At 38.8% G+C, this 19,649-nt stretch overlaps 2 protein-coding genes across 2 annotated transcripts; one reads left to right on the top strand and one right to left on the bottom strand.

Moving 5' to 3' along the window:
• Nucleotides 1-1,892: 1,892 nt before the first annotated feature.
• On the bottom strand, nt 1,893-8,823 carry LOC137613304 (saccharopine dehydrogenase-like oxidoreductase). The gene is made up of 12 exons (XM_068342406.1): nt 8,626-8,823; nt 8,145-8,257; nt 7,923-8,003; nt 7,555-7,684; nt 6,824-6,873; nt 6,216-6,346; nt 5,835-5,952; nt 3,741-3,860; nt 3,446-3,502; nt 3,226-3,337; nt 2,951-3,032; nt 1,893-2,829 (listed from the first exon to the last, which is right to left on the bottom strand). Exons 1-12 carry the CDS (start codon nt 8,819-8,821, stop codon nt 2,730-2,732), a joined length of 1,290 nt encoding a protein of 429 aa, XP_068198507.1. The 5' UTR covers nt 8,822-8,823; the 3' UTR covers nt 1,893-2,729.
• An 8,917-nt stretch (nt 8,824-17,740) lies between these two features.
• On the top strand, nt 17,741-18,876 carry LOC137613847 (trace amine-associated receptor 1-like). Its single transcript, XM_068343302.1, has 2 exons — nt 17,741-17,748; nt 17,874-18,876. Exons 1-2 carry the CDS (start codon nt 17,741-17,743, stop codon nt 18,874-18,876), a joined length of 1,011 nt encoding a protein of 336 aa, XP_068199403.1.
• Nucleotides 18,877-19,649: the final 773 nt, after the last annotated feature.

Raw genomic sequence — 19,649 nt, 5'->3', positions numbered from 1 at the left:
ATCCAGAGCTCTGGTTCACGCTGCATATCATTGCCAGTGGTTTATCTGTTGTTTTGTTATTAGAGGAACACATCTGTTATCACACACAGTTGTATTTTCAGAGTATTCTATGTGCCCTGTTGTGTTCATCTGAATGCATACATTTGGTATCTCCACTATTTTTTGCATATAAATATAAACAGTGAATAACATGTGTATCTGGATCTTTGAGTGTTTTAGATATTGTCATCAGGAACTGCCACCCCCCCCGGACTCACGTGACCAAATCTGGCCCACCTTCCAAAAGGTTTGCACACCCTTGGCCTAGAAGGAAGAAGTGAAGACTGTCTGGGGTTCAATTAGTCAGGGGTTTTGCACCCTGACCAATCCTGTGGCAATTAACAACAAGGCAGCACCTGCTTCCAATTCCCTCATTCCAAGTGGAGGAAGCAAAATCACACACACACACACACACACACACACACACACACACACACACACACACACACACACACACACACACACACACACACACACACACACACACAAAGAAGAGGAAACGCTGGAGACAGTCTATCAAAAAAACACCAAAAATGACCCATGGATCATAACATTTGATAGTAATGTGTTAAACCAGTGAACAATATGGACACGGTTGGTCAGACCAAAAAAGCAACTATAAACTGAAGCATGTATGCAAATAATTTGCTTTTTTTTTATTTTTTAAATTTGATAACTGGGCAGAGGAGGTGCAAAGGCTTAACCACTGCAACCTCTTCACCCCTCTTTCCTTTTTTACACTAATGCAGGGCAAAAACACAACCTCACCCATTGGGCAGACAGTCACTCATGCCTCTTAGAAACTACCAATGTGACGTCCTGTCTGCCTACTGCTTCCACTGAGCTCACAGCTAAGTCCAGCCTTCGGACTGTTTTTACTCTAGGGGGGGAACAGCTGAGGGGGAAGGGAGGCAGATGAGACAGCAGGGATTCACATCGAGCAGAAAAAGTAACGGAGACAATAGCTGCCAGGTCTATTTAGACTCCACATTCTTTTCACAGACCTGAGGCATCGGCTACTTTGAAGAGACCCTGAAGTAATGGTGTCCCCATTTCTCCAGATTTTAATGGTGCACATGCAATCTTTTAATTAAGACCACGAGCTGTTTCTTCATCCTCAAAGGCACCAAATGACCTCTACTGTCATGCCAGGCTGTGACGTGACAGTCTTTATTATAAGCAGGGCAAACACTGACACCTAGTGGCAGAAAAAGAGTACTGTTGAAGCAGGAGGACAACCTTATACAAGACATTTATGTGGCGAGTGCAACAAAATAAAACTTGAAAAGAGTTGGAGACAGAAGTTTCATAAATATCAAAAGAAAAATGTAAAAAAAATCCAAAGCTGTTTAAATAAATCCACTGGACTTTACGAAAGTTTCTTTAAAATGTTTCGCCTCTCATCCAAGAGGCTTCTTCAGTTCTGAAGGTGGCTGGTCTTGTCCCATTTTATTAACCCTGTGGGGTGTGGTCAGTGCTCTTCACATTTCAACAACCGTAGTTGAGGATATACTGGTAACTCAAACCCAATGCCGTTATATTCTTAAAAGAGAATCATTTTGACTTTTTGAATGGGATCATGTCTTGGGAAATTGAATGTGGAGAAGGCTTGAAAGTAATCATTGAGATCTTAAACTCTTTATTTAGATAATAAATCAAGTGAGAAACAGAATCTTTTTTTCAGAAGCTTGCATACGACTACTTAAACCAAAAGAGTTAGCAATGCTCATTACTTAAATTTAGGCATTTAGGCAGCTCTGCATTGGATTCCATTTTTAGAACGCCATCCATGTTCCATCCAGCAAGTTCTAGGTTTAAACTTGAGTCTCTGCTCAAATGGGATGAGTGTGAAAAACCTCCAAATGTATTTATTAAAGTGCAGTACAATATACAGTAAAATGGATTTGCTTAGGACTACACATCTGGTACATATAGCAATTATTTCTCGAGCAGTCAAACAAAGAAAAGCAGCTGAGGGAAAGTTACCCCAGATTAGGATAAATTTGGTATATAATATGCAGTAAAATAAAATACGGACATTTACTCCACATTGCAAAAAGTTCCCCAATCAATGAGCATAGTGGAAACACTGGAGTCCAGATTAACTTCTGCATTGATAATGAAGATAAAATATATCACAGAAGGCTAATGCTAGTGGGACAACAGTATTTAAAACATTTCGCAAAATGAACATATATAAAGAAACACCATTTATGAATGATCATCCCTGATTTTAGCATTTCGGTATCTTTTCTCCATCCTTACTGCACTGACACATTCTTGAATGTGATTAATTTAAATTACCCTTACATAAACATAATCAACACATGAGGGTAAAAGCTATGTTTTAGTGGATGCAATTCTCCAGCAGTGATGTGTGTGATCAGGCAGGCTTTATAACACCCAAGTTGTTTCACAAGAAAAATTTGTAACTGATGAAAAGAGTAAAAGTGCCTCTTGCTTTGCAGAGGAAAGCAAAGACATAATTGGGTTTAGCAAAGGCACCACGAGTCAGCCAGTGTTTTCTGATGTGTCGAACAACAAACTGCGTCCTGTTTTAGCGGATATCTTACTACCTCTGACCCGTTTCATGAATTGTAATTCTCAAAGTCAACCAAGTAATGAATATATCTGGTAGTACTCAGGAAATTATATGAAACACTTGTTGTGACTTTCAGATAGCTGTATATCTACTGGTTGCTCTTGACGGAGAACTTGATACTGTGGTTATTGAGGCGGTCGATCAGACTGGTTTTACAGAAAGCAGCTCCTGGAGTGTACACCCCACCTCTGTCAATGACAAAACAGAGAAGATAGAGACACACAGAGAGAAATTGTGTGGTGATGCAGACAAAGATGGGAGGACCAAATGATTATCAAAGTAAAAGAAGCACAAGTAAATTGAGCTGACCTCCTGGGGAGGGAGTGAAGTTCATTCAGCAATGTTACAGCTGCTTGGACAAGAGCAGAAACGGTTGCTACATACCCAGGCTCTGTGTCAACACAAAAGCACATTAACATGTTTCACTGTTAATGGATGTAGTCATTTTATATTCCAGTCTCAGGAAATTTTTTACCCACAGTTTCAGTTGTTTATGAAAATGCTGCAAAACAATGGAAATGTTCTATTGACTGGGAAACTCTCCCTGCTCTTACGATCTCTTTCTCTGTAAAGGGTGCTTTTACCTGCTCCGATGACCTGAGTACAGATCTTCGAGTTGGGTCTGCCCTGCGTTGGGTCGGAACCCTCTGAGTAACCCTCCCCGAAAAATGTCAGGCTGAAAGAAGTGTCTTCGATCTGAAGGAATAATAGAAATTGAATGAGGGAAAGGATTAATGAAAAAGATTTTGTGGCATAACACTGCAATAAAACTTCAATGTTGACTTAGGATTCCTATTGTGTTACCTGCTTCATGGTTGGGCCAGACTTGGAGAAAAAACCAAAGGAGAAGAATGATGGGAACTTTGGGAAAGACAAATAGAAATAGTCCCTTTAACTCATGTCACTGTTGCAAAATTGGGCTGAAAAGTTAAATTATTACGTTGGTAAAGAATTGTAGCTTCATAAATTCTACTTAATTTAAGAGTTGGAAAGTTTCCACTACTTTAAAATCAACTCAAAGAGGCTACGATTATCTCCTCTGAGAGAGCAACTTAGACATCACAATAAAGAGATGGTGGCTGATGAACACTGTAGCTACCATGGTGAGGAGTTTCCTTCCAAGGCTGAATTTGCCCATGAACCAGAAAAATAGGCCACCGCAGAATAACCTCACTAATGAGAAGACGCCACCAACTCCAACGTAAGCGCTGTACTGGACCTGTGGGTGGAGGAAAAAGTGGGTGTTAAAAAGCAGAACGATAATGAAACAAAGGGAAAATAATGGTAACTGACAGGAGAAAAGGCATTGGTTTGCTTAAGAGAGAAGAAACAATACAACATCAAAGTGAAATAATAAAAAGAAAACAAGACAGGATCTAGAAGAAGATGGGGAGATGAAGGGATGTGCAGAGGAGTGGGTTCAATACATATTCTATTTTTTCTATTTATGTGACTCATAATAAACTCTGTACAAACAATAAACTAAAAACACACAAACTACATTTTTAAATCTTACATTAATTTAATGTGGCACAGCGTCCTACTGGTGAGACCTACCAGGAAACTTCATTCTCCTGAAAATGGTCTAAGTAAGCGACGCTTTGACCGAACATGGCTGTAACTTATCAGCTCAGGGTGTATTTGGTCTGGCTACAACCGGTTAGTGATGGTTGGTTGAGGGGGTGAGAAGAAACGCTTAATCGAAATGCTGCGATCGAAAGAGGACAGAGGAAAAAGCAAAAACACGGCAAGACGAATGTCAAACGGAGTCATTACTATCTCATGCTGGGGGAAAGACATAAATCACTCTGGCTGACTCAGCAAATTTGCTGAAAAATGAGGTTGTAAACATCATTAATTAAGGCCCGTCTCAGATCGAAACAGTGACAGCTGCTGGAATGGCTGACCTACTTACAGGTACAGCAGCAAAAAGAGCTTTTGCTGTTCACAACTAAGAAGTCAACTGTACTGTTGATGCTGACTATTCCAGCTGTTTGTCATTCAATCCAGTCAACCGTGTCCCACAACCCTGACAGCTCTCTGAGATACTAATCTCTCTAGTTCTGAAGTGCTCTCATGAAGAGCCAAATATTTACTGCATCTAATATATTATGAAAATTTATCGACTGCACGGAACCTAAAATGAACTCATTTGTCAGACCTGTTTGTCCAAACTAATGTACAAATAGGGTGCAACTGATGCCACATTAAATTAATGAGTCAAACATTGCTGTATCATAACTAAGTAACAATGTGACATACTTCTGTGTAGAACACGGGAGTCATGTGATAGGCGTGTTGTACAGGTAGTCCTCAACATACGAACATTTGACTTATGAACATTAGGAGATACGAACAAACATGCCCGCCATATCCAACTGCCAAAACCCCCACCAAGCAGCACCGCTGCATACGCGCATTTCCAACACTCATCTCACCATTCTGTTCTCATTGGTTGTTGTTGTTTGTCATCAGGCTTCGTAAACTACTGTTTACCATGAATGATAAAGCAAAGGCTAGTGAAGATACCTGAGTGACTATGTAATTTCCCTGCGGGGATTAATAAAGTGTACTTCTTCTTCTTCTACTTCTGATGCTAAATAGTAGATACTGGAACTGTACATATTTAATATGACCTAACATGATTTCATTTCCTTATTTTTTTTAATTGTCTTTTGTACAGTAACATGAAATCATGTGCTTCTCAGCTTTCTAATGATTTAAAGGAGTCCAGCATTTGTGGGTAACAGATGTTAAGTTGAGTGAAATGATGTAAACTAGATTATTATTTTTCCGTGTATTATTTCTGAGAAATAATACACGTTTTACAACTTAAAACGACCTGTGCCTGCATTTTATTTTATTATGTGTTATCTTTATGTCCTTTTATGGTTTATGGTAAGTATTAAGGAATAGTACTGTACTACTGAGTAGTAATAGCATTCCAATGACCTGAAGTGGTAATTACAGACTGAAATTTAATAAATAACGACTTACGAACAACTTCTCGGAACCAATTGTGGTTGTATGTAGAGGACTACCTGTATATGATCTAAGACATCCTACTGACCAACAACTGGTGGCAGTACAATGCTGAGAACGGTCAGCAAAGCACCAACTAGGAGTCTTAACTGTTCCACAAATACAACTACGGCAAAAAATAGCAGTACACAATGAGTTGTTAAAATCCTACTGGTGATTGCTGTTCCTCCTCATATAAGAAACGCTGGGTTCTCTTGACCACCGAAGGGTCAGAGCCAATAAATGGAATGGCATACTGCTCAATCTCCTTGCTGAAAAACACAGAACCCCTAGACACACAAACACAGAGCATATTGAAGAGATAGTGCGGTTATTCGATCACTTTATGACAAATATGATTAAATAAAACTAATAAAATGTAGATTAAGACTGAAAATTGATCTGTTCCAGTGATAACTCCTCTCTCAGTTATGTGTTGTATGAATGCACTCTACCCTCTGTATTCTGCCAAGCATCCCTTTCCAGTGAAGAAATATTATCACTCAAAGTTAAGTGTTAAAACAAGACAGTAATTGCTCTATTACAGCCTCACCTCTTGAGGACTCTGGCTCCCACCACAGGCAGTGGCTTGTGGCCAAACTTCTTCCTCAGCTGGTAGAGAGATCCCCTGTCAGCGTAACCATATACAGCCGACTGCCAAGTGGCATCATGGCCGCAAAAACCCTGCAAAGATAGAGATTTAAATTCCATCCTGCAGCTGAAAAAAATGTCAGCCAAAAAATCCCAAAGGTTTAAGGTGGACAACTGTTTTCTTCTGATCGGTAGTTTGAGACATGAGATTTAGGATTCCTTTACTGACTGCAGAAAATGACTGTTGTTGCCGCAAACACGTCCAAGTTATACGTACAAAAATTACATTTTGAGAGGAATAATTAATAGTCTTCAAATAACTCCTCTGTGTCTCATGGATATTGATTTTTGTGCACACCCTTGTTTTCATCTCTACATGACTTTACACTGAATAAAGATTTAATCAAACGTTACATTAAATCCCAAACTGAACCGATTTTTTCAGGGATACTAAATTTCTATAAATTTACACCAAATCAGGAACAACTTTTCGTTTTGAACAGGTTGGACTAAGCATGCCAGACCACATTTTCCATCATGTAATGCAGAAACAACGGTTTTCCAGGATACCTCAGGCCCAGCAGTGATATTGAGGAAGCTCTCCACAGCCGTCAGCGTTCCTGAAATCAAAATTACACAGTGGTTGAACGTTCAAAGTTAAACCCACACCTTCAACCTCTATCGGTGGTAGTCAACATGTGCAATGCGTCTATTACTTTAGGAATAAATTAATTAATCTATTTCTTTAGTCATGCTGATTTAACAAATTGAGGTGGTGGTTATGTTTAATATTTGAAAGTGTTTGCATACAAGTAATGTAGTCTTTGGTGTGTCCTCTCCTGTTACCTGACATACATAAATAAACTAAATATTTTTTATAATCTCCAAAAAACAAATAAGGCAGTCGGAGACTGCAACAATGACGCGACACCCATGACCTACTTTAACAGGTCAGGGTCATTTAATAAAAGACCCATGATTCAACATGTAACTGGTGCATTCTATTTGTCATGAGGTTTCAGAGATGTGTACCTACAAAGGTATAAGTGAAAATGTGACCTTGACCTAGTTTTTCAAGGGCAAGGACATCATCTCATTTTCATCCCCTTTGCTGCCCGAGTAATGTGCTTTTTCTCTCATCTTACTATCTGCAACGGTTGTGAAGATATTTGGTGGACGTACGGACGGACGAAGTGACACACAAACACTGACAATCACAATACATCACCGCTTCGCGGGATGTAACCATTTACAGGTTTGTGATTCACAGTGACTGACTAAACCTGTTGGTGGTTGCTTACCTTTGAACTGACTCTTTGTGTAGAGAATACCCAGATCTGCTGGTATAGAGTCAAAGCCACAGCTGCCGATCACATACACACCTCTGTTCAAGGCCTGAGTGTGGTACTCAAGCTGCATCCGCTCTAGGAACTACAGGTGGGGATGACATACACACACCTATAACGGTTAATTCAAAGTATTCAAAGCAGACTGTCTATTAGGTTTACAAGAATCATATACTACTCATCAGCTGTTTAGAATCATTCTACTACACAAAGTGTGAACATCACAAACGATTGTAGATGCAAACAATCCTTTGCGGGAAATAATAGCCAAGCTATAAATAAATGCATTATAATCCTGCAATTCCAGACCTCAATATACCCACCTGAGGCTCGCCACAGATGTCCAAGTAGTGAGCCCCATTTGAAATGCAAGCTTTGACCACTGGCTCACCATGAAACCTGTACTGAAAATAGTCACATTGCACAAGAGAACAGCATCGTGGGTCAAAATTTAACAACCGGTTTACATATTGCATCTAAGTTTGCTTTTGCAAACTTAGATGCAAAGTCCATGCCTCCTGACAAAGTCCAGATGGCATACTTACAGGTCCCACACAGTTGAGAATCACTGTGGCTTGTTGACACATGACATCCAGTGATTCCTCTTGGGAAACATCAGCAACTATTATTTCGATGTCTGCCGTCAGTTCTGGCATAGCTGCAAAGAGACGAGATAATCAGAAGTGATCCTACTGTCATACATTACTGAGACATATTTCAGGGTCATTTCACATCAAAATATCAGGCTTTAGTATCTATAAAACAATATTTTCCTCATATTTCTTACAGTGTTTAATTTGTGCTTTGATGTTTTAAAGTGGGAGAGACATAACATCCAGTCAAATTCTGAGACTTTGCAAAGCTACAACGCATTTATTAAAGTCAAGTTCAAAGCTGTTCATGTCATTCTATGTGTTCACCAAATGCCCCGAACTCAGACCCCCGAATGCTGCATCATCACTGGTGTGTTGGAGGCAGTGACATCTGACCGCTAGCGTCCCGTAAACCTTCATTAACAGGACTTACACAACTTCTCTGCTGCTCGTTTCAACACTTCTTCCAAGCGCTGCCTGCTTCTCCCGGCCACAGCCCATTTTAGGGGGCTGCCAGTGGGACTCTCCGTGGCGCATCGAGCTACTTCCTCCACGACAAACTGCCCCGTGAACCCTGAGGCCCCGAAAATTACTAGATGGTACGGTCTGATAGACCTTCCAGCCGCCATTGTTTTGGTCTGGATTCAGGGTCCCGCCCACTGACTGCACTGCGGAAACGCCACAGTGCATATCCGGCCTCTGATTGGCTGTCATTGACAAAGCTGTTCCTCATATAGCCAATTAAAAGGCAAAATAGGGTGAGCACCAGCGTCACCATAGTAGGATACGTATGATTTACTTCCTGTTCGTAAGGCTGCACATCCTGCTCGTGTCCTTACGAGAGTAGCGCCTCTCACTCAACATCGTACTGTATTTTTGATTATATTCATAAATCATTTACAAAAATTTATGTATTAAAATATGAATGTCACTTTTAACCAGCTTAGAAGAACTGTAATGTAATGATGATGACAATAAAATTTGATTTTATTTTTATGCTGTAGCAAGCGCTTAATAGACGTTTTTTAATTAGTGAGATTTCTGATTTTTATTTATGTGTTTCTAATATAATCAGCACTTAACAATCTGTGTATGATTTTAAAATGGAATGCTTTAAATGAAGTCTATTGCATAAATACTGTATGTGATAAGACAGACAGACCAGTAGAGCAACATTGGAACTACAGTACTGTAAGATGCAGAAAAATAAACAAGTAAAAATTTGAGATGAAGGAACAAACAAGAAATAAATCTAAATTACATTTTATTCGAAATGAAATAAAAAATGCTGTAGTCCTAGCAGTAACATGAGTCAGGTAACTTACAGCAGCGGAACACAAGCAGGTGATAAGGGATTTGAGTTGTAGTACCAATGAATGACCACTAGATGGTGCGCTCATAATTTGATTGGAAAGATGTGGTACTGACATCACCTGCTCCTCCTTTTACTACATTGTAATGATTGCCATAAATACTGTATGACAAATAAACTCTTTGACAAGACTTATATCAATAAAATATTGCTAGTACACACATATGCAAGAGACAACAAAAGAGTATTTAAATTCTCACACTCTTCCCTCCTAACTTCCCTCCTAATCCTGCTGATTGGCCAGTTCTATGGCAGTTGAATGACAAGCTGCACTTCCACATTGTTGAATACCCGTCTCCATGGACAGTCTGAAGACAAGCAAGCAGTAGTTGAACCAGACAACACGTTAATTTATTCCGTAATCAATCGCTATCATGAAGCTAAAACGTTATCTTGGGTTGTTTGAAATTCGTATTTAATTTAACTTACTTAGTCAAAATCACGAATCAACTACAGCAAAAAACATCCAGAATATAAAAACTGATTGTTTTGATATCTAAAAGAAAAACATTTAATTAATACATATGTTCTCACATAAGAGCATATGAGTGCTTATAAAACTAGATTTCAATCTCTTCTTCTCCTTTCGGCTTTTCCCTTCAGAGGTCGCCACAGCAAATCAGTGTCCTCCATCTAACCCTGTCTTCTGCATCCTCTTCTCTCACACCAACTACCTTCATGTCCTCTTTCACTACATATATAAACCTCCTCTTTGGTCTTCCTCTAGGTCTCCTGCCTGGCAGTTCAAAACTCAGCATCCTTCTACCAATAGATTCACTATCTCTCCTCTGGACATGTCCAAACCATCTCAGTCTGGCCTCTCTGACTTTATCTCCAAAACCTCTAACATGTGCTGTCCCTCTGATGTACTCATTCCTGATCCTATCCATCCTGGTCACTCCCAAAGAGAACCTCAGCATCTTCATCTCTGCTACCTCCAGCTCTGTCTCCTGTTTTTTCTGTCTCTAGACCAAACAACATCGCTGGTCTCACCACAGTTTTGTACACCTTTCCTTTCATTTTAGCTGAAACTCTTCTATCACACATCACACCTGACACTTTCCTCTACCCGTTCCATCCTGCCTGTACACACGTCTTCACCTCTTTTCCACACTCTCCATTGCTCTGGACCCTAAATACTTAAAATCATACACCTTCTTGATCTCTTCTCCCTGTAACCTCACTCTTCCACTTGGGTCCTTCTCATTCACACAGATGTACTCTGTCTTACTGCGGCTAACCGTCATTCCTCTCCTTTCCAGGACAAACCTCCACCTCTCTAGCTTCTCCTCTACCTGTTCCCTGCTCTCACTACAGATCACAATGTCATCTGCAAACATCATAATCCATGGAGATTCCTGTCTAACCTCGTCTGTCAGCCTGTCCATCACCATGGCAAACAAGAAGGGGCTCTTAGCTGATCCCTGATGCAGTCCCACCTCCACTTTGAACTCCTCTGTCACACCTACAGCACACCTCACCACTGTCTTACAGTCCTCATACATGTCCTGCACTGCTCTAACATACTTCTCTGCCACTCCAGACTTCTTCATACGATACCACAGTTCCTCTCTGAGCACCCTGTCATCAGCTTTCTCCAGATCTACAAAGACACAATGCAGCTCCCTCTGGCCTTCTCTGTACTTCTCTATCAACATCCTCAAAGCAAAGGATGTTGCTCTGAGGATGCTTTTTCTGGCATGAAACCATGCTGACACTCACAAATGTTCACTTCTGCCCTTAGTCTAGCTTCCACTACTCTCTCCCATAACTTCATTGTATGGCTCATCAGCTTTATTCCTCTGTAGTTGCCACAACTCTGCACATCTCCCTTGTTCTTAAAAATGGGCACCAGCACACTTCTCCTCCATTCCTCAGGCATCTTCTCACTATCTAAGATCCTGTTGAACAACCCAGTCAGAAACTCTACTGCCACCTCTCCTAGACACTTCCAAACCTCCACAGTTATATCATCAGGACCGACTTCCTTTCCACTCTTCATCCTCTTCAATGCCCTCCTCACTTCATCCTGACTAATCTTTACTACTTGTTGGTCCACAACAGCCACCTCTTCTAGTCTTTGTTCTCACTCATTTCCTTGTCCATCAACTCTTCAAAGTACTCTTTCCATCTTCCCATCACACTACTGGCACCTGTCAATAGACTTCCATCCCTATCCTTAATCACCCTAACCTGCTGCACGTTCTTCCCATCCCTGCAATTTGACCTTTTTGTGTGTAGTTTGCATGATTTCCCGTTGTCTATGTGTGATATAGTGAAATTATCAGTATGTTTGAGCTGTGGGAAGAAGGTAAAAGCACCCAGAAGGAGCCCACACTGATCACCAGATCAACAAAACAAAATGGAAAATCTATGGTGATTCGCATTTTCATTTGAAAATTACCTGAAAATTTCAAAGCAGTTACATTTTTAGATTGTTTTTTTGTGTGCTTTCTTGCCTTGAACCATAGTAGTGATTAAATAAGACATTATTTAAATATTGAAGTCAGAAAAAAACATTTTTGATAGAAATTGTTATAAAATGACCTTCTGTGACCTTTTGTCTCAACTTTCCAGTATGGAACTGATGGAGATTGTCAAAGGTAATAAACAACTGTTGACTTGACAATTGGTTTTCTGTGTGTGTGTGTGTGTGTGTGTGTGTGTGTGTGTGTGTGTGTGTGTGTGTGTGTGTGTGTGTGTGTGTGTGTGTGTGTGTGTGTGTGTGTGTGTATGTTTTGTACCATGATGCAACTGGATGAATTCCATCTAGACTGAATCAACTTTGACCCAAATGAAACTTCTGCCTTGAGATTCAACCAACAAACAATGTATTCCCTAAACTATATGAAGAAGATTTGTTTGTGTCTTGTTCCTCATTAAATTGGACTCTGTGGTGTCTAACGTCATCGTTCAGACCATTGGGTGGCCATGAATTTGTTTTGCCCTGGTAGGCTTGTTGTTGTTATGAGTGGAAAACAATGAAGCCCCAGGTTGAACAGGTGAGACTGCTGTGTGTGGTGTGTGTGTGTGTGTGTGTGTGTGTGTGTGTGTGTGTGTGTGTGTGTGTGTGTGTGTGTGTGTGTGTGTGTGTGTGTGTGTGTGTGTGTGTGTGTGTGTGTGATAGAGAGAGAGAGAGAGAGAGAGAGACAAAGTCAGTCCAGGGCCCAATAACTCCAGCATGCATTCACACCTCTAATTGACGGTTTCTGTAACACATCATGTAACTATGGCGACACACGCGATTATGAAGTGAACACATGGATCAACATACATTAAACTTTTGATTAGAAATGTATTTGATTGAAGAATACCAATAGGAAAAAAATCAACTAAACAAAGGTAAAGGTCAAGAAAGGCAAAAAACAAACAAAAAAAAACAAACACCAACTGTGATTCCATAAGCTATAAATATAAATATTGTATAAGCAGTAATATTGTTTTCAATGACTATTATTGAAATTACTATTACATTCTATGTCTTGAAAGGCAAACTTTATTTCTTTGCACCCTGATCCACTTTACTCTTCATACAAAGTAGCGCTTCACTTAATATGTATGTATGTATGTATGTATGTATGTATGTATGTATGTATGTATGTATGTATGTATGTATGTATGTATGTATGTATGTATGTATGTATGTATGTATGTATGTATGTATGTATGTATGTAATTATTTATCTACCTAGTTACTTATTTTTTACCTGGTCATTCTGCCATGCTCAGCGTACAGTTTGTCCCCCTTACTCCTTTTAGTTTTGCCTTAGCTGTTTAAAATGTGCAGTCCATTTCCTTTATTATTTACTGTATTTTTTTAGTTTAGTGTAGTTAATTGTTTATGAAGTAATTTCGCAAACTAAAAACTTCATTGTTCAGTAACACTGTGTATATAACAATAAACTTCTTTACTCTTGAATATACCCGCTGGACGCTTTGCCACCCTTGAATTAAGGACCACATTTATGGGGTAATCCAAACAAGACAGCCTGTTTGCACTTTGTTGATACCTCAAATCATCAAGTACTGTTTTTTAAGGAAGTGGCCCAAAAATTGAGACACAAGCCTGTTCTACATTTAATTCAGTTTCCTGTGTCCTGAATTAGATTTTGTTTTAATGCCATGCATGTTTTTCTCTTGAAAGTCTTTTTCTTGAATTTATTTATTTTTATTTTTTCTTATTGTGTTTTTTTTAATACAGCCTGCATTTTCATTTTTGTTACCTGCAATTTACTGTGGTTTGCATTTTTTTTTGTGTCTGTATTATATTTGTATTTGGACTGCTAAACTGCGAGAAACCAGTCAGCTGCGGTCAACCCTGTCATTAACCTGCTAGCTTCTTGCCAATTTACCCACGCTCACAGTTACCCGGGTCCACAGTTACTCAGAACCTGGTTCTGGTTCTTACTTGGTGGCCCAGCCAGCATCTGTCCGGCTGCTGCCTGTCAGTGGTTTGAATACCACATGTCCCTGGCCTCCAGCCCAAGCTGCCCAAACAAATGGTTTTTGCCTGCTGTATATAGTTTTCTGTTCACATTTGGGTTAATTTTTGAATTCCTAAAAACCTGACACACTAAAGTCTGTCAATAGCTGCAGGACTCTTAGACTTCTATCATGTGTGTGTTTGTATGTCTGTGTGAATGTGTGCATGTGTGTGAGAGAGAGAAGGCGTGCATGAGTGTGTGTGTGTGTGTGTGTGTGTGTGTGTGTGTGTGTGTGTGTGTGTGTGTGTGCGTGCGTGTGTGTGAACAGTAACACAACATGATGCAACAGAAAACACAATGTCTACCTTGACAACCCATCAACAAACATGTTGTGTTTCCTGAAATATATTCTCAGAGTCCTTGTTTGTGTTTTGTTCATCATTAATGTTGATGATGGTGTGTCTTAAGGTATTGTTCAGATCATTAACTGGCAGTAATTTCTGAAAACAATAAGGCCCCAAGTTGAAGAGGTGAGATGTTGTTGATGTGTGACAGACAGATTCTGTGTGTGTGTGTGTGTGTGTGTGTGTGTGTGTGTGTGTGTGTGTGTGTGTGTGTGTGTGTGTGTGTGTGTGTGTGTGTGTGTGTGTGTGTGTGTGTGTGTGTGTGTGTGTGTGTCAGACCAGGGACCAATAACCCCAGCATGCATTCACACCTCTAATTGAAGAGTTTACCTTACATCATGTAACTGGAGACGTGATTTTGAAGTAAACCTTTGGATCACTGAACTAAAATCGAGAAAAAGTTCAAAAAAGTAAAAGTAAAGCAGATAAGGAATTGAATCGTAAACTTTTTTAAATACAAAAACAACATTTTACATCAAATAACCTAAACAATAAAATAAAGTTGAATGAACAGACAGCATGAAATATTTGCTTTGCAGAGTTCTTCAGTTGTTTCTTTGACGAGTTTATTTTAGATGTAGGCTAAGCTTGATAATGCTGAAGACATGAGACGTGTGATAACATTGTATCAAACATAAACGAACACAACAGAATAAAATCAATCAATCAATCAATCATCAATATATACTGTAAAGTACAATGAGTGTTTGAAAGTTATGTCATACATTGCAAATCTGTCTTCGGAGACGTTATAAAAATGTCTTGTCATGACCTCCAAGTCGAGGTCTGCAATCACACCTAATTGACCGAATCATCCATATCGACTGCAACAGTTTCTCCTACACATGGGCAATTTTGATTTCACGCATTGTGATCTTCTTGAATTATTTTGGGGAGCACATTTTTTAATCCAGTAGCCTTTATTTACTTCTACAATGTTGGAGCCAGGTTCCTTTGAACTTTATCAACTATGAACTATTCGAATGAACTATTCAAAAGTTACAGGTTGTACCTCAGGATTTCTATCCTTGTCTCTGATTCAAGGCACTGTACAGTAATGTGAAAAATATTAAGACACCCCGATAAATAGTCAGCTCTTTATTGAGAAATGTTTGCATATCAACGTCTAATCTTGTTTTTATTTCTAGAAGAGAAAATGATTTAATATTGATTAAACAACAAAAATTAACATTGTTTCATTCATTAAACAATAGATATGAAAATGGGTATTTTAATGGAGGAATGAATTGGGACACCCTCACATACTTTCCCACTTAGAATGGTTGTTTAATCAGGTACGCATGATCGAACTTTGTTGTCCAACATTTTAAAGGAGCTTTGCTCCATTTAAACCTGAGACAATTTGTTTGGTGTAACCCTGATTTTTGAAATGAGAATGAGCACTACAGTGAGATCCGAAGACATGGAAAGTGTGCAAGGAGCCTCTAAGAAAAATCGTAAAGGCCAGACTGAAGTTTGCCAGCAAGAACGTAAACAAAGACCATGACATCTGGAGTAATGTTCTTTGGAAAGATGAGCCTAAAATTCAATTATATGGACACCAAATACAGTATTGCAAGAAAAGAACCTTATATCAACAGTGTTCTCATTTGCATACGTCCTTGCGTCTTTGAAGCATTTATTTTGACAGGGACGCAAAATCGTCAGACAGCGTGTGTCCCTGGATCCGGAGAAAAAACAAGTGACAATGAGTGCTTTCTTGCATAAAAAGAAAATCATAAGTTCATGAAGAAAAATAGAGAGATATTAGTGACAGATGTTACTAAAATTTGTGTAGATAAGGCTTGGTGCAGTGTCCACAGGAGAATACAGTATACAAATTAAAAGCAAAGAAAACTATTGAGTCAAAAGCAAAAGTGAAAAAAACAACTATTTAATCATTTCTAAAACTGTTTTTTTAAATGACTTTGATAAAAATTATATATAATTTGACTCTTTTTTTGACTCTTCTTAAGACATTGTTATTAATACAAACATTAATTAACAGTTTTTTAGTTTATATATTGTACTATTGGTCAAAATCAATCCTTGCGTAGGCTTCTACCATATATTCAGTGCTTACTTTGGGATGCATAAACGTCATGCTAGGATGCACAAATTTTCCTGAAGCGCATCCCAGGGATGCAGTACTTTCTTGAGGTAAAATAAACTCTGTATCAACTGGTAAGCATGGAGGTGTCAGTGGTTTGGGGATTCTTTGCTGCAGCAGGACCTGGACATAATATCCACCATGACCTCTACTGTGTATCATTGGGTGCCTGAGCAACATGTGAAACTTCTATAAAAAAGTTAAACCTGAGGCAGAACTGGGCCCTGCAACATGACAATAACTGAAAACATACCAGCAAATCCAACAAGAACTGGCTAAAAAGTAATAAGTGGAGAGTCCTGGAATGGCCAAGTCAAATCCTGGATCTTAATCCGATTGAGATGCTCTGGGGTGACTTGAAAATGGGCTGCAAATGCAACAAACCCTTAAAACTGAGAGGATTCTGCCTGTTCATTTGGATAGGTAGCTATCCACTGAATCGCTTACACAAATGAAACAGGCCTTGGGAGCTGGCTCAGGATCAATAAGTTGCTCCCTCGTCAACGAGCCAACAACCTTCTGATCAGCGAACGACTGCCTTACCACTGAGCCAAGGGTTGTCTGTTTTCTTTGGAAATAAATCTGAGTCTCTTTGCATTAAAAAAAGGAAAAAAAATCTAAATAAATTAATAAGGGAAAAGTATATATACAAAAATTTTCACTTTATGGAAAGAAAGTCACATATTGAAGTTAAGTGAAGCTTTTCAGTCGTCACTTAATCATGTCTTATGATGACATTTTACTGACCACTAGAGCTGATGATGATGATCCAGCTGTCCCTATTCTGTTTCATCCTACTGCTTTTTTTAAGAACGCACAGATTTTGGTGTCACATCTTGAGTTTTTGAAGCACAGCTCTAAAATTCTTTATATCTCATGTTGCGATCTTGCAGACGGTGCGTCAGTCAAAAGTTTTTTAATTCTTCGAGACCAACGGTGTAACTCAGAGATCTCTCTGTCTCCTCTTTCGCTCTCTTTCTCACATACAAGCACACGCACACGCACACGCACACGCACGCACACACACACACACACACACACACACACACACACACACACACACACACACACACACACACACACATACACACATAAATGATCAAATGATGCAGCATCTCACATCTGATTGGGCAACAGATGTGAGGTTGTGGTACCAGGAAGTAAATATTAAGTGTTCCCTGTAAAGTATAGCAGTGAATTAGGACATGTAGGCTTCAAGAAAGTTTGAAAGGTGTAATATGAAAAGGTATGGACAAGTATATGAAAACAATGTTTAAATTGCATTGGATGTAATATTTTCTATGTCAAGTAGACACTTTCTCAATGTTATTTTTCTCTTGTTTTCCATTTTCTTTTATGAATAATTTACAGTAATTGTAGGAACAGAAGCTTAGAAATGGAACGCCGTGTCAACTGGAGCAGTACTCTATCACTGATCCATGCCTGCTATGAAATAGATGATTCCTATGTATTGATGAGGAACCTTTCTGTAATGTGTGTTTTGTTCCATATTTTCCTCGGTGCCTTATCTGTTGTCACAGTGTGTGGAAACCTTCTTGTGATAATCTCCATCATTTACTTCAAACAGCTTCACACTCCTACAAACACTCTCATTCTCTCTCTAGCTGTGGCTGACCTGCTTGTTGGTGTGATAGTCTTTCCTCTTACCATAGAATTCTCTATGGGTGTATGCATGTTTGACAATAATTTACTTTGCCAGGTTCGGGGTGTTTTTGATGTATCACTGTGCACATCTTCTATTTTGAACTTATGTTGCATCTCTGTTGACAGATACTATGCAGTTTGTCAACCCCTGACTTATAAAACTAAAGTTAATGATCATGTTGTTGTGGTCATGGTCATGGTGAGCTGGGGGTTGTCTCTGCTTATTGGAGTTGCTTTTATAATTGTAGGAATAAGCCAAAAAAATTGTACTTCAACATGTTTGATTGATTTTATCATTGCTAACATTTTTGGACTTATTTTCTCATTTTATCTCCCGGTAATCGTAATGCTCTTTATCTACTTGAAGATTTTCTTTGTTGCACGGAGACAGGCACACAGCATCCAGAGCTTGAAGTCTAGAAGAACTATCGGTAGACTGGAGAGCAAGGCTACTAAAACTCTGGCTATTGTGATGGGAGTTTTTTTAATATGTTGGTTACCTTTCTTCCTTTGCCAAACTGTTATGTCTTTCAGTCGAGTTTACATACCAATTGCTGTCTTTGAAATATTGAATTGGTTTGCGCTGTCAAATTCAATGCTTAATCCATTTATATATGCTTTCTTTTACAGCTGGTTCAGATCAGCTTTTAGAATGATCATTTCTGGAAAAATACTTAATGGTGACCTTAGTAACTCGAAACTGCTCTGAAATACAATTTCTCTTGCTGAAATATTTTTTATAATGTCTATTATGATAATGAAACACACAATCACACACATGAAATGTCACATAGTATGTATCATTCATATAGAGTATGTGGATGGAAGTGTTGATATAATATAAAAACTTTAACGATCCACAAAACCTAAATTAGTTTTATTCTGTGATTTATCAACAGTGTATTAATGTATTAATGTAGTGTAGGTAGGACTCTGTACAGAAGACCCTGGTTATAATCGCTCTATAAATATGAACATGAGTATAAATGATTATTAACTGTTATGAGTCCTTTTCTCACCCTCTTCATTGCATTCAACTTTTCATGATTCAGTTCCATGTTGTTGATGTTGACTGAAACTGTTTTGACACAATACTCTAGCATTCAAGTGTGGGATGACTGTATGAAATAACTGTTATATTGGACAAGGTAGGCATTATGTGTTAGATATAGAAAGCCACGAATGTATCGTCCCAACCACAAATTAAAAGAAGTTGTTGTTGTTATAAAGAGTCTCTTGTTGTTGTTTTTTTTTAATTTGTCATCTTAAAACAGGAAAGTACCCTTTAGTTATATCCACTTGTCATTTCTGAGTTTTCTTTGGTTTTTGAATTTGAATGCATTCACATGTGATTAGAAAAGTTAAACCATTCGGAATTTATTCAATTAATCTTTAATCTTAACTAGTATTTAATTAAGATTAAAATTAACCTTATTAATCCACAAATGGAAATTATGTGTCCACTCTGTGTTAGTGTTAGTC

This window comes from Antennarius striatus, chromosome 19, assembly GCF_040054535.1.
Source record: "Antennarius striatus isolate MH-2024 chromosome 19, ASM4005453v1, whole genome shotgun sequence".
In the NCBI taxonomy this organism is placed as follows: Eukaryota; Metazoa; Chordata; class Actinopteri; order Lophiiformes; family Antennariidae; genus Antennarius; species Antennarius striatus.
This window is presented reverse-complemented; position numbering and strand designations above follow the sequence as displayed.